Source organism: Mytilus trossulus, chromosome 10, assembly GCF_036588685.1.
Source record: "Mytilus trossulus isolate FHL-02 chromosome 10, PNRI_Mtr1.1.1.hap1, whole genome shotgun sequence".
In the NCBI taxonomy this organism is placed as follows: Eukaryota; Metazoa; Mollusca; class Bivalvia; order Mytilida; family Mytilidae; genus Mytilus; species Mytilus trossulus.
This window is the reverse complement of record NC_086382.1, coordinates 7,385,951-7,401,389: the sequence shown is the minus strand read 5'-3', so window position 1 is coordinate 7,401,389 and position 15,439 is coordinate 7,385,951. Positions and strand designations below refer to the sequence as shown.

The window sequence follows — 15,439 nt, the reverse complement described above, 5'->3', positions numbered from 1 at the left end:
CAGATTTTTATCTTTCATTTTATCATGTATATTGTTACAAATCATCAAGCAGTTAGAATACATGTACATTATTTAATTGTTTAAAGTTTTATAAACATTCTGTGATGAATGTATGAATAAGTTTTTTTTTCAATCAATCATTACATTTGTAACTTGTATCAATTGAACAATTAACCATCAGTCAGAGCTCGGACATAAACAAGTCAGAATAAACTGACTTCTTCAAGTCAGAAAATGTTTTGAAATTCTGACTTGTACGGGTCAATTTTTGTTTTGCGTAGTTTTCCATCGAGTCCGTCAAACCAGAAGTTATTTTGAATTTGCCGCCGATCTAAGACACATACGATCACGTGGTTTTTTGCGAGAGATCACGTGTTTGAGAGTCGTTGTTTTTGGAGTTTCTCGAACGAGAAGTTATTGAAAATATAGTGATTATTTACGTTTTTTTAGTGAAAATCTAGGTCAATGTGGTCATTTTCAGATGGTAATTCATATTACCTCCGTATTTTCATGGCCATTTTAATATTTTTTACGTGTAAAGAAGGTCTTTGCAAGTGATTTTGTTGCTGTTTCATGAAGGCGCGTGACCTGTAAATACGGACGCGTGGCCTTTGAGATGACCTGGTGTCTGACAATTCTGACTTGTTCAGGTCAGAAAATGTTGTTATGATAATGAACTGTTATTTTCGGGAGACAACTCGTGTTGTCTTAAACAGTATTAACATTATTAACCAGTCAGTGCAATTTTAAAAGTGAAATTATTGCTTCAAGATGAACATCGTCACGTGATTTTTCTATTTTTAAACTCAATCATGAATTGACTTTTAAACCTTTCCGAGTTTGTGGCTTATTAAATATATTTGTTTTTTCGTTTCTCCCAATGAGAAAAACGATCTTTTGAATATTGATATTCATGAAAATGAAATGAAAATCGGAATAATTTAAATAAAGGAAAAAGGAAGGGAGGGTTTAACTAAAGAACCAAATATTTTTTTAGTTTTATTTTAAAAAAAAAATGATTTTAACTTGAGAACATTAAAAGATTCACAAAACGGGTTTTCAGTTATGATTATGGAATATGATATTAAAAATAAATCAAATGAAATGTAGGGTGAGTCTCAAAGGGATAACCCCTACCCCTGTCATTTAACTTGTGAACAGTCGAGAATCCTGCCCCCTAAACTCAATTTGTTCTCTCTGTAAAGTATCATGAAATATACCAGGCAAGTCTCTATGGGTCGCCCCACCCCTTGTCATTTGAGAAAAATCTTACATCTTGAAAATGATAAGGTCCCCTTTAAACCATATATATTCCTTTTTATAATGTCAAATTGATTTGAATGAAATATACTGGGCTAGTCTCTGGGTTTAACCCCCCCTTGCCATTTGTGAATGTTCTCATATTTTGTAAACCGTCGAGATCCCCACCCATAAACCATATATATTCTTGTATGGGAAAATAAAACAAACCCAATGAAATATAGGGGAAGTCCCTTGGGGGGGGGGGGGGTCACACCACCCCTCCTGTGTGAAAACATGTAAATGGTCAAGACCCCCACAACTGTACCATATATATAAGTGTAAGTGACAACAAGACAAATCAAATGAAATAAAGATAAAGTCCCTTGGGGTCACCCCACTCCCTTATGTTTGTAAATTTTTAAGCGGTTGAGATCCCCACCCCTTAAGCCTATATATTATTATATGGGACAATACAACGAATCAAATAAAATAAAGGGAAAGTCCATGGGGGTCATCCCCATCCACCTTTCTGAAATGGTCTGGATCACCACTCCTTAACCGTATAATATTCCTGTTCGTCATTTCAAGAAGATTTGAATGACATACAGGGTCAATCCCTAGAAGTTACCTACATGTATGCATATCACTTTACTAGACCAAACCAATTTTTACTTGAACTTGCTCAATGTCAGGCGACCATGGGAATGACAAATTATTGGAGCTTTGTTTGAGAGACCTCCTAACAGCATCCTGTTACAATTATTTTTATTTGCTGAGAGACCACCTTTACATATTATATTGATCAGTGTTTCAGCAAACAACAGAATTGTCTATTCAGTATTATTTTCCTCTCACATGAATCACTTCTTATTAATTACATGGCATATATGTTTTCCTATGAAGTTACCGTACGCATCTATAATTCTTACCCCAGATGCATAGCCACATAAAGCATTAACCTTTTATTTAAAATATAGATAGTCTTTGTTTCTACAGAAGTGAGAAGAACATTGGAAGTCAGTATGTTCTGACTTATAAAAGTCTGAATGAAACGCGCGTCTGGCATACTAAATGACAATCCTGGTACTTTTGATAACTATTCTGACTTTAATTCAATAAGACTCAGAATGATCTGAAGATACTGACTTGTTTTTAATGTTAAGAGTATTTTAGAATATGAATGCTCTTGTCATGCTAGTACCATAAGAAATCCTGACTAGATTTTGTTTCCAAAAAATATATATTAAAAATAACAAGTGTACAATTGAACATAATTACAAAGTTATAAATGTTGCTAAAAAATCTATTTAAAAACACCCAATAGATAGTTATCTTTCAACTTTTACATGTATTTAAAAAACAGTGAAAATATTATGTATTATATGTACCGCTTCTTGAAGGACAACAAAGTCACCAAACTTAGTCTGATTTTCTAAGTATTTTCTCCTCAACATTTTTTTAAAACAGAACATAATTTGACCTATTTAAGTCAGTTTACAGAAGAAGAAAAAAATCCGATCAAACTAGGTTTCTTCATCTTAGCCCCCCCTTTTTTCTCCTTATCTGAATCATCTACTGTTGAGTTAATTAATTGATATTTTTTTTTAAGAAACAATTCAGTCAAATGGTTTTTGGAATAATGTTTTTACAATCAAAAGATTTATATGTTAACATAACAGAAAAAAAGTCATGAAAATACAAAAATAAAATAAATTTTTAAGATATTAATTTGATGAAATTTGTTAACAAAATACATTTGAATATAAAATATACCAAATACATTTTTTTATAGTCCTTGTTATTGTGACTTAAGGGGACCTTATTTCGTCAGTCTTTTATCTGGTTTCCCATACATTTTAAAATCAATATGAAAATCCTAGACTTAATTAACATGATTAAGTTGAAATAAGTTTAGTTTTGACTGACTCTTTGAAGTCAGAACATGAATTTGACCTGTTAAAGTCAGTTTACAGAGATAAATTAAATCCAATGAAAACTATGTCTTCTTCTTCTAAGCCCCCTCCCCCCCCCTTTCCCATTATCTGAATCTGCTACTGTTGGGTTAATTAATTGATAGGTTTATTAGAAACAATTCAGTCAAATCGTTTAAAATTAATATATTCTGATTTTCCAATACATTCTTAAATGCATATGACAATGCCAGACTAAAACGTACTAATTAGCTAAAGTGAAGTTTTTGACTGACTCTTTGAAGTCAGAACATAATTTGACCTGTTAAAGTCAGTTGAAAGGAAAAAAATGTCCAATCAAAACTAGGTCTTCTTCCTTTAAGCCCCCTCCATATCTGAATCTGCTACTGTTGAGTTAATTAATTCATATTTTTTTTAAGAATCAATTCAGTCAAATGTTTTTTAAAATAATGTTTTTTTAAAACCAAAAGTACCAAATCTTAATTTAACAGAAAAAAGTCATGAAAATACAGAAATAATACAATATTTTTTTTTAAAATAATTTGATGAAAATCTTTAGAAATCAAAATGCATTTGAATATTGAATATATCAAATAAAAATGTTCCATCATTTTTAAATCAATATGAAAATCCTGGCCTTAAAAGTTGAAATTAGTTTAGTTTTGACAGACTCTTTGAAGTCAGAACATGATTTGACCTGATAAAGTCAGTTTACAGGGGGGAAAATCCAATTAAACTAGGTTTCTTCATCTTAGCATCCCCCTTTTTCTTTATCTGAATCTGCTACTGTTGATTTTAATTAATTGATAAACTTTTTTAAGAAACAATTCAGTCAAATGGTTTTTAGAATATTTTTTTTACAACTATAAGTTCTATATATGTAAAAAATTCATGAAAATGCAGAAATAGAATAAATTTTTAAGATATTAATTTGATATAATTTGTTAACAAAATACATTTAAATATAAAATATACCAAATACATTTTTTTATAGTCCTTGTTATTGTGACTTTAGGGGACCTTATTTCGTCGGTCTTTTATCTGGTTTCCCATACATTTTAAAATCAATATGAAAATCCTAGACTTAATTAAGTTGAAATAAGTTTAGTTTTGACTGACTCTTTGAAGTCAGAACATGAATTTGACCTGTAAAAGTCAGTTAACAGAGATAAATTAAATCCAATGAAAACTATGCCCCCCTCCCCCTTTTTCCCCTTATCTGAATCTGCTACTGTTGGGTTAATTAATTGATAGGTTTATTAGAAACGATTCAGTCAAATGGTTAAAAATAATTTATTTTACTACCAAAAGTTCCATGTGTTAACTTACCAGAAAAGAAAGGTCATGAAAATACAGAAATATAATAATAATTTCAAGATGATTTGATGATATTTGTAAACAAAATATATTTGAATATAAAATATACCAAAGACATTTTTTTATAGTCCTTGTTATTGTGACTTTATTATTGGGTGTCTTTTATCTGATTTTCCAATAATTCTTAAATGCATATGACAATGCCAGACTAAAAAGTTGTACTAATTAGCTAAAGTGAAGTTTTTGACTGACTCTTTGAAGTCAGAACATAATTTGCAAATTATACATTTAAATATTGAATATGCAAAATAAACTTGTTAATAGTCCTCATTATTGAGCCGTATGGGGACCTTATTTCCTCTGTCTTTTATCTGGCTTTTCCGTACATTTTTAAATCAATATGAAAAAACTAGACTATAAAGTTGAAATAAGTTTAGTTGGGACTGACTCTTTGAAGTCATAACACGATTTGACCTGTTAAAGTCAGTTGACAGGGAAAAAATGTCAAAATCAAAACTAGGTCTTCTTTCTTTAAGCCCCCTCCATATCTGAATCTGCTACTGTAGAGTTAATTAATTCATTATTTTTTTCAATCTTATTAAAATAAGTTCTCATTACTTGCTCCTTGATTTTTCATATGTCGCACACGGCGACATATAAAAAATCGAGGAGCAAGTGATGAAAACTTATTTTAATAAGATTGAATTTTTTTTAAGAAACAATTCAGTCAAATGGTTTTTAAAATAATGTTTTTTTTTAAAACCAAAAGTCCAAATATTAATTTAACAGAAAATAGTCATGAAAATACAGAAATATAATAATTTTTTTAAGATAATTTGAAGAAATTTGTTAACAAAATATATTTGAATTTTAAATACTAGTATACCATACACTTTTTTATAGTCCACATTTTTGTGACTTTATTATTGGGTGTCTTTTATCTGAGTTTCTTATACATTCTTAAATGCATATGACAATCCCAGACTTAAAGTTGCAATACTTAATTAAAGTATAGTATTTTACTGACTCCTTGAAGTCAGAACATAATGTGACTTGTTCAAGTCAGTTTGCACTTACAGGATTTACCTCAATGAAAAATTAAGATATCAAAAATATACCAAATTATCTTTTATATAGTTCTTACAATTGTGACTTAATATTTGTGATTTTTTTTCCTACTTGTATCCATACATTCTAACTATTACATCACAATCATGATAAGTTTTTGACGGACTCTTTTAAGTCAGAACATGATTTGACCTGTTCAAGTCAGTTTGAAGAACAAAATTTCAAATCAAAGCTAAAGTGATCTTCCTCTTAGTCTTAGCCCCCTTCTGAATCTGCCACTGTTGAGTTTATTTATTAATAAGTTTTTTAAGAAACAATTAAATCAAATGGTCATTTATCTTAGAGGATCTTGCATGTAGTTTACGTGTCTTTTATCTGACTCTTCCATACATAACATTAATATCATACATGTATGGCAATGCCTGACTTAAAAATTTCAAAATTTCCATAAACTTAGCTTTTGACTGATTTTTTTTAAGTAAGAACATGATTTGACCTGTTTAAGTCAATTTGTCTGAACATGCCCATTTGACCTGTTAAAGTCAATTTGCCTGAACATGATTTGACCTGTTAAAGTCAGATTGCAGAACAAATTTTCAAATCAATGATAGGTGTACAATATTAATGTGTTCCTTTAAGCCCTGCTTCTGAATCTGCGAATTTATTATTTGATAAATGTTTAGAAACAATTTAGTCAAATGGTTATTTATTTTAGGGGATCTTAAGATACATTTCCTATATTCTGACGTTCCCATACTTTCATTTAATATCATATGTCAGTGCCCCATTCTAAAAATTGCAATACAATTAGTTTTGGACTGACTGTTAAAAGTCAAAACATGATTTGACTTGTTTAAAAGAAAATGCATTTAAATATTGAATACACCAAATATTTTTTTTATTGTCCTCATTGTGACTTGAGGGGACCTTATTTCCTCTGTGCTATATCTGGCTTTCCAATACATTTTTAAATCAATATGACAGAACTAGACTTGGTTGAAATAAGTTTAGTTTTGACTGACTTTTTTAAGTCAGAACATAGTGTGACTTATTTGAGTCAGTTAGCACAGCAGTATTTACCTCAATGAAATATTAAAATAATAAATGTTTTGCTCTTGATAAATTTAGCTAAAGGTGGATGAGAATAGATCCTTTATTTTTTCCTTGGAAGATTGAAGGTATTGTCATGGTACTAGTAAATGTATCCAATATTGTATTTTGTAAATCTTTTGATATTGACAGAAAATTGTATGATCCATTTTTGTTCCCCTGGTTTTTGTTTGTATTTTAAAATGATTAAATTTAATGAGATAAATATTTTATGCTAAGATTCTGGAAAGAAGAAGGTTTGATGAGCCCCACTTTTTAAACTCTTTGATTGGAAACAAGTAATCACTATATTTTTATGGAGATTGATAACAAAGTTGTAGTAATGACTGCTTCAAGTCAGAACAAAAAATGACCTCTCTTAGTCAAAATGCATCAAAAAGGGACATAAATCTAATTAGAATATGACGATATTAAGTCACAATATTTTGTGCAAAAGCTGACCTGTGGAAGTCATTTTATGATAAATTAAAGTCTGACATAAACTGACCTGTACAAGTCATATTCTGTTGAGTGCAAGAAGGGAGACAACACTTACATCAAATTATATCTGACCTATGGAAGTCATTTTATTCTGACTTGTTTATGTCAGAGCTCTGACTGACCATGATATTTGTTGTATTACCATGATTACAGTTGTTCACTTTTTTCCCTTCTAAAACTAAATAAAAAACATTTAAGGTCAAGTTACAGTAAATAGGCTATGTCACAGATTTCAGTAAAATTTGGCATACAACTCTGGCTCGATGAACTTCAACTGAAAATCAAAAAAATAATGCAGAAATCTCATTTATCATTTGAAATATTGCTGATTGAATTCTTACAAAATGGGTGAACATTTGTATAGAAAGCACATAAAATCGTCGAAAATCCTTCTAAAATTTGTCTTAAAATCGCCAAATCTCTAATTCTAGTCCATAGATTTTTCTTAAAAAACTATATGTTGTTGATACATAAATTTCAGTTTTAATGATGCAATATAAAGATAGGGTCACCGACTTCGTTTTTACGGTATTCATCATTTAAAGTTGTTCTTTATGAAAAAATCCAACAAAACGTCGAAATAATCGTAACGTTATCTCGTTGCAGGCCGTAAAACGTTGATTTTTGACGTTTTTCACTTCCAACAAGGAAAGAAATTGATTATTAGACAAAAAACAAAGTCGGTGACCCCATGATTATTTTATATCATGAAAACAGAAATTTATGTGTCAACAATATATAGTTTTTTAAGAAAAATCTATGGAGTAGAATTAGAGATTTGTCGATTTTAAGACAAATTTTAGAAGGTTTTTCGACGATTTTATGTGCTTTCTATACATATATTTACCCATAATAAAAGAAATCAATCTGCAATTTTTTAGATAATAAAAGAGACAAATGTTTTATTTTTTCGATTTTCAGTTGTAGAACTTTCAACGAACCAAGGTTGTATGCAAATTTTTAGCAAAATCTGTGACATAGCCCATTTACTGTTCCTTGACCTTAAGCAATACTCAAAGCTGTTGTATTATCATGAGAAAATTTGAAGCAATAAAAAGAGAAAACTTTCACTATTGAGAAAAGTTAAAACAGCATTAAACCGACAATCTAGCAAAATGCTCAACTGGTTATAATTAAAACATGTAAAACATGCATAACAAATATTTAATACCTCAAATACACATTATTAAGTAGAACAAGAAAACCATCATACAGAAACCCCTAAAAAATTATGCTGGACAACCCCTTCATTTAAATATTGTAATCTTCAAGTTTTTTTCTAATTTACTTGAAAAAAAGACAATGAAATTATATACATGTATAACATTGATGCTGAATTGACTACATCAGGTGCTGAATTTACCAGGTGTCAATTTGCCTTAGTGCCGATATAACAACTGGGTGCAAATTTGACCAGATGTGGATTTAACCAGGTGCCGATTTGACTAGAATTCTTTTAACACCCTTACAGGCCTTGGTCTGTTCACATCATTTTTAAATTCAATTTACAATGTACCTATTCAATGATAAGAACATTATATATGTTTTCAATATAAAAAAGATGTGGTATGATTGAAAATGAGACAAATGAGATAAATGAAATTATTCAAAGACTTTAGGAATCAGAACCAACAAATCTTTATTTTTCAATCTTTTATGACATGTATGAGTATATTGTACATGTTTAATAAAATGTTTGATTAATACAACTCTTCAATTCAATGTATCATGTGTATTATCTATATCATTAAAAGTGATATTGGCTATTTATTTTTCAGGAATGCAGAAATTACTACCCCATAGTAAAATGTACTTATTGTAGAATTGAATTCCAACAGGAAGAGTGAGTTTGTTTATGTAACTTTAATCTCTAAACATATCCTAAACATAACCTCTAAACATAACCTCTAAATATAATCTCTAAACATAATCTCTAAACATAACCTCTAAACATAACACATCATCTCTAAACTTAACCTCTAAACATAATATCTAAACATAACAGATGAACATAATCTAAAAACATAACCTGTAAACATGACATAAAAGCACAAGTTATCACATCAGAAAATGGCTCGGGGAGCCTCGTGTTTTAAATTTGAAAATTTTAACTGTGCGAGTGGATAAATATAGCATCACACTCGATGCAGTGGTAAAATCTATATATAATCGCTATTGAAACAGTCAACAAAGGATTCAAAAAGTACACCAACCAAACATTTATCATGTTATCATGTTAATTGTGCTAAGGTAAAAAAAAAATATATGTCTGTTTCCTGCTCAGCTGCAAACGCAAATAAATCAGAGTCGGTAGGTCGGGATTTTTTTTTTGCACTCCCTGTCAGATTTGCATTCTGTTAAATGTCATGTTTGGTTAGAGTCCAGTACCCCAAAATGATTTAATCTCTTTAAATAAGCTTTAATTGAATAATTCTCGCAGTGCTGACATTTTTTAAACCTTAGTTGTAGCACATTTGTGCTGGGTGCAGCCATTTTGATTGTTTGGGCATAGTAAGATACGGACTGGAAACAATTTTTTATGGAATGAATAAAAAGATCTAGGGTCGTGGGTTTGAGTTAAGGTCGGTCAGGAAACAGGAAAAGGACATATATTTTTTTTTGGCTAATCATGTTAATAAAAATCATCTCACATTTGATACTATTACAACTGATTCTCAGTTTTGAATTATAAAGTAATGTTCATTTTTAAACTGAATATTAAATCAGAAATTTCTGTTTGTTAATGAGATATTTAGTGGTAGCAAGAATATATTTTGGCTGATATTCAAAATGGCTCTATGGTTTAAACATACATACCAGATAAATATCAACTAAACCAAAAGTATATATCATGATCCTGAATAGGTCTTGAAAACAGAAAGTAAAACAGAGCGTGGACCTATAATATGGAATCTAATAAGATTTTAACAATGTATATTCATACAGCAAATTATTTTCTTTTCACAGCAAAACCAGTACAAATTCTATCTGCAAGAAGTGTGCTCAGAATGTCAAACTGTATGGAAAGGTATGAAATATAGAAGGTTTGAGAAACATTGCAACCAAACAAAAAATAAAATTACACTCGTGCACATGTTAGACTGCTTGGTCTGTGTTTCAAGACGGGTCAGGTGGAGGACCCGTTTTACCCAGTTGCTTCCCGACAGATCCATGCACGTGGTCAGAGAGAAAATAGATGGTTTGAGGAACATGTCAATGAGATCTCAACCAAACAATACAAAAAATAAGAAGAAATCTAGAAATTTATCAAAGAAATAGATCTCAGACAATTAACTTCCTAAATGATGTAAAAAATCAATAATTTTCAAGATTATTACAAAAATTATGCATAGTTTCTGTTCTAAAAGATCAATGATGTCAATATTTATTTGATATTTAAATTTTTAGTTATCAATTTTGTCCATGAAGTTGAAATAACTACATCTGTTATCTATAGTTCTACATTCAGATTCTACATAATTAGGCAAGGTTTGATTTTTATAAGCCCGTTTACGGGACATATTATTTTAGCTCCCACTACTAGATGACTGTTATCTTATCTTTCAGTACTAGCAAGCTTATGATTTTTTTATAGATTGTCATTGCTGTTAATTTTTTATTTCAGCCATCAGCCTGTGAATATTGCAATATTCTTGCTGCATTTATTGGAAACAAATGTCAGAGATGTACTAACTCGGAGAGGAAATGGGGTGCTCCGAAAACATGTGAACAATGTAAACAGAAATGTGCATTTGAAAGAACAGACAACTCAACTAAAGTAAGAAGGGTTAATGTTGAGCTCTAAATTTATGTGAACATGTAGGATTAATGGGGTGCTCCTAACATGTTAGAATAATGTAAACAGAAATTTGCATTTGAAAAAAACAGACATCTCAACTGAACTATGTATTTATTTTAGGGTTAATGAAGTGTTTCTTAAACTTGTAAACATGAAAACAAAAATCTGCATTTAAAACAACAGATAACACTATCAATGTGTGTATTTGCTCTATAATTTGGGAATAGGATGCTTTGAAATGTGCAAGATTATAAATGATTTTTGAAAAAAAAAGAAAAAAAATATATGTGAAAAACAGATACCTTGGCAATTGATGATGTAACTTTGAAAGAAATAGGGTGCTTTTAAAATCTAAAAAGGAAAAGAAATCAAAATATACTTATGCATTGTTAAGTGAACTTGACAAAGTGATAATGGGAAAGAAAAAGAAAGGATATATAAGGTCTCGATTATAATTAGTCTTACACACATTTGTTAAAACAAAAAGCTAAGGTACAGTTTTTAATTGCTGTTCCTCTTCTCAAATGCAGTGTACTAACTTTTAGAGTAAGTGAGATGCTCTTGAAAATTTTGACAATTGAAGAACAGATAAAATTGAGAATGAAAATTGGGAATGTGTCAAAGAGACAACAACCCGACCATAGAAAAACAACAGCAGGAGGTCATCAACAGGTTTTCAATGTAGTGAGAAATTCATGCACCCGGAGACGTCCTTCAGCTGGCCCCTAAACAAATATATATATACTAGTTCACTGATAATGAACACCATACTAAACTCCAAATTGTACACAAAAAACTAAATTCAGGAGATGATTGCCCTTTAACTAACATTTGGATATCACAATGCTTTAAATTTTCTAGTTCTCTAATTGGGCAAATTTTGCTCATGTTAGATCCCAATGAATTGGTATTCATGATTTTAAAATCTGGATGTTATTTTAATAGTTTTATTTTAAAAATTCACATGAAACTCATGTGCAAGGAATTTCCATGTGAATAAATGACTGATAAAAAAGATGTCTGAATTTCATGACCTTGAAATTTCAAATATGGATATTTAAAGTGGTATCCAACACCTTGACTAAAACATAAAAGTGCAAGCATTATGCACATTTAAGGAAAATATAAAAAAAGAAGATGTGGTATGATTGCCAATGAGACAACTATCCACAAAAGACCAAAATGACACAAACATTAACAACTACAGGTCACCGTTTATCCTTCAACAATGAGCAAAGCCCATACCGCATAGTCAGCTATAAAAGGCCCTGATAAGACAATGTAAAACAAACAAGAAAACTAACGGCCTTATTTATATAATCTTGGTACATATACAACTTGACATAAAGAAAAGAAAAAATAATATTTTTTTAACAGTATAAGATACTATTTCGTTGCAATAAACATGATAAATACAACATGATAAAATTGGTTAGCTGATTTTACAGAGTTATCTCCCTGTAGTGTTTGGTACCACCTTAGTTCTGAAATTTTAAAAGATGATTCCTCGATGTAATCAAAGAACTGGTGTAAGTTTTCATATTAGGAACCAGGTGACAGGACTAACTGAGGTGTTTAAATAAATTATCGATTTTCAAAGATAAGTTGCTTTATACTATAGTGCTTTCATTCCAGAGAAAGATAGTATCATATTCTCATGTTTATTTTCCTAGGTTGATGGAAAATTAATGTGTTGGTTGTGTACAGTAGCCTATAAAAGAGTGCTGGCTAAAGCTAAGATACGACAGGAAGTATCAAGAAAGAACTTTGGGTCTCAAAAAAAGTCATCAGAAAAATCAGAAAAATCGGAAAAATCAGAACAAATTGACAAATTTGATAGTATAATGAACAAAACTACAGACGAAAACAAGCCAGGGCCTAAAACTGAAAATACAAGTAGTTCTGTTACTGAGAATCAGGAGAGTACTGGAAGTCAGGATGAAAAATCTAGTGAAAGGAAGCCTCATAAACATCATAAACACAAACATCATCACCATCACCACCACCACAAACATAAACACCACCACAGTCAAAAGTAAGTATTGGTGAGAAACAAATTACCACAGTCAAAAGTAATTACTGGTGATGAACACATGATCACCAGTCAAAAGTAAGTATTGGTGACAAACACATCATAAGTCAAAAGTAAGTATTGGTGAGGAACACTTCATCAGTCAAAATTAAGTATTGGTGAGGAACATATCACCACAGTCAAAATTAAGTATTGGTGAGGAACACATCACACCAATCAAAAGTTAGTTTGGTGAGGAACATATCACCACAGTCAAATGTAAGTTTGGTGAGGAACACATCACCAGTCAAAAGTTAGTTTGATGAGGAACATATCACCAGTCAAAAGTTAGTTTGGTGAGGAACATATCACCACAGTTAAAAGTAAATGTTGGTGAGGAACACATCACCAGTCAAAAGTTAGTTTGGTGAGGAACATATCACCACAGTTAAAAGTAAATGTTGGTGAGAAACATATCACCACAGTCAAAAGTAAGTTTGGTGAGGAACATATCACCACAGTTAAAAGTAAATGTTGGTGAGAAATACATTGATCACTAAAAAAAAGTAAAAAGTACTTTAAGGTTACATCAACTTGAAATGTAGTACAGACGTTTATTATGAAATGAACTGTTTAATATATAAGTGGAATACGAGTTTTTATCAATATATTATGCTTCACTGAACATAGAACTGTTACAATGCCAGCTGTGGTGTTGCGTCTTATGGACACAAATTATTGTTAATCCTAATTTATAATGAAAACCCATAAATACATTCATGAAAGATTAAAATGTGAAAGGTCAAATTCATGTAAGAATCAATATCAACTTTATACAAGTACAGTTTAAAAATATGAAATAAAACACATACAATAATGCTAACATACACTCTGAAGTTGATATCCTAACAAGGATATCCCATGAAAGCGTTTCTGCTTATTTCTAATATGGTCCTTAAAGTGTATATACATGTAGCTTAGAATAGAAAATTAAGAAGTATTGAAATTTAATCACAAGTAAAGATACATGTATTATACATAGTTTCTGTGTTTTAGTGACAAGTACAGATACGTCATTACATGTGTTAAATTTAGTTTTTGTGTTTTAGTGACAAGTACAGATACGTCATTACATGTGTTATATTTAGTTTTTGTGTTTTAGTGACAAGTACAGATACGTCATTACATGTGTTATATTTAGTTTTTGTGTTTTAGTGACAAGTACAGATACGTCATTACATGTGTTATATTTAGTTTTTGTGTTTTAGTGACAAGTACAGATACGTCATTACATGTGTTATATTTAGTTTTTGTGTTTTAGTGACAAGTACAGATACATCATTACATGTGTTATATTTAGTTTTTGTGTTTTAGTGACAAGTACAGATACGTCATTACATGTGTTATATTTAGTTTTTGTGTTTTAGTGACAAGTACAGATACGTCATTACATGTGTTATATTTAGTTTTTGTGTTTTAGTGACAAGTACAGATACGTCATTACATGTGTTATATTTAGTTTTTGTGTTTTAGTGACAAGTACAGATACGTCATTACATGTGTTATATTTAGTGCCTGTGTTTTATAGATCAAGTGAACCAAATACTCCTACAACAGCAGCAGCAGCACAAACTCCACCTTCTAAGAAACCTCGGTTAGAGACAAACTCATCAACTAATGGTGTTACACCAACAAAAAGGTAAACTAGAAAGGTTTTATTCAACAAATATTTGTAAACACACACATATATATAAATATATATATATTTGAGTAGTTTGTTACAATTAGTTTGAGTATAAATTATAAATACTACCTCCATTTATCTAAAATGTATCATTAGTCTTTATCTTTAGTTGAGTTAAGAGTATTTTCTGCATGTTTTTCATTTAAAAGTTTATAACTACGTATTAAGTTAGTTCTTATTTCAACACCAGTTTTTAGTGGTCAGAAATTGGAACCTAGATTTAAGCAAAATGTTTAAAAGTTATTTTAAATCTATGATTTCACGATTTTTGTAAATGAAATGCTTATCTAAGATTATGGTTCTATATAAGATAAGCCCAGAATTCATTGAAATAACATTGTTTTCTATCCAATTTATTATAAAAAGTAAAGACAGTTAAAAATGTAGAGTTTTCTTTTCATCTTTTCATGACTGTGATAATGATCACTTAAAATTCTTACTATAAAAGATCAATGTGAAATATTCATTTTTGTAAGCATACTTTTATTCATAAGATCTTTAATGTAAAAAATATTCCATTTTGTTTCTCTTTACAATATGCAATCATCATGCCTGAAAATGAGAAGCCTCAGGACTTCTATGAGAGAATCTGTTAGCATAAATAAAATAAATGCAATAATTTTTCAGTTAATAGTACCAAGAATACTTCTGTCAGCTATTAGTATTTAAGAAAAAATTTGACTCAAGTTTTATACTTTGGATTTTTAATGATGATATTCATGGGTATTAGGGAACCT

The 15,439-nt window shown here is 30.1% G+C and overlaps 1 protein-coding gene across 1 annotated transcript in view; it reads left to right on the top strand.

Moving 5' to 3' along the window:
• LOC134686799 (protein FAM76B-like) overlaps nucleotides 1-15,439 on the top strand; it is a 29,625-nt gene that overhangs the window by 1,403 nt on the left and 12,783 nt on the right. Inside the window, exons 2-6 of the mRNA XM_063546580.1 lie at nucleotides 8,927-8,991; nucleotides 10,116-10,176; nucleotides 10,774-10,926; nucleotides 12,621-12,982; nucleotides 14,547-14,657. Of these exons, the coding sequence (XP_063402650.1) occupies nucleotides 8,927-8,991; nucleotides 10,116-10,176; nucleotides 10,774-10,926; nucleotides 12,621-12,982; nucleotides 14,547-14,657 (752 nt within the window). The remainder of the gene's footprint in view (nucleotides 1-8,926; nucleotides 8,992-10,115; nucleotides 10,177-10,773; nucleotides 10,927-12,620; nucleotides 12,983-14,546; nucleotides 14,658-15,439) is intronic.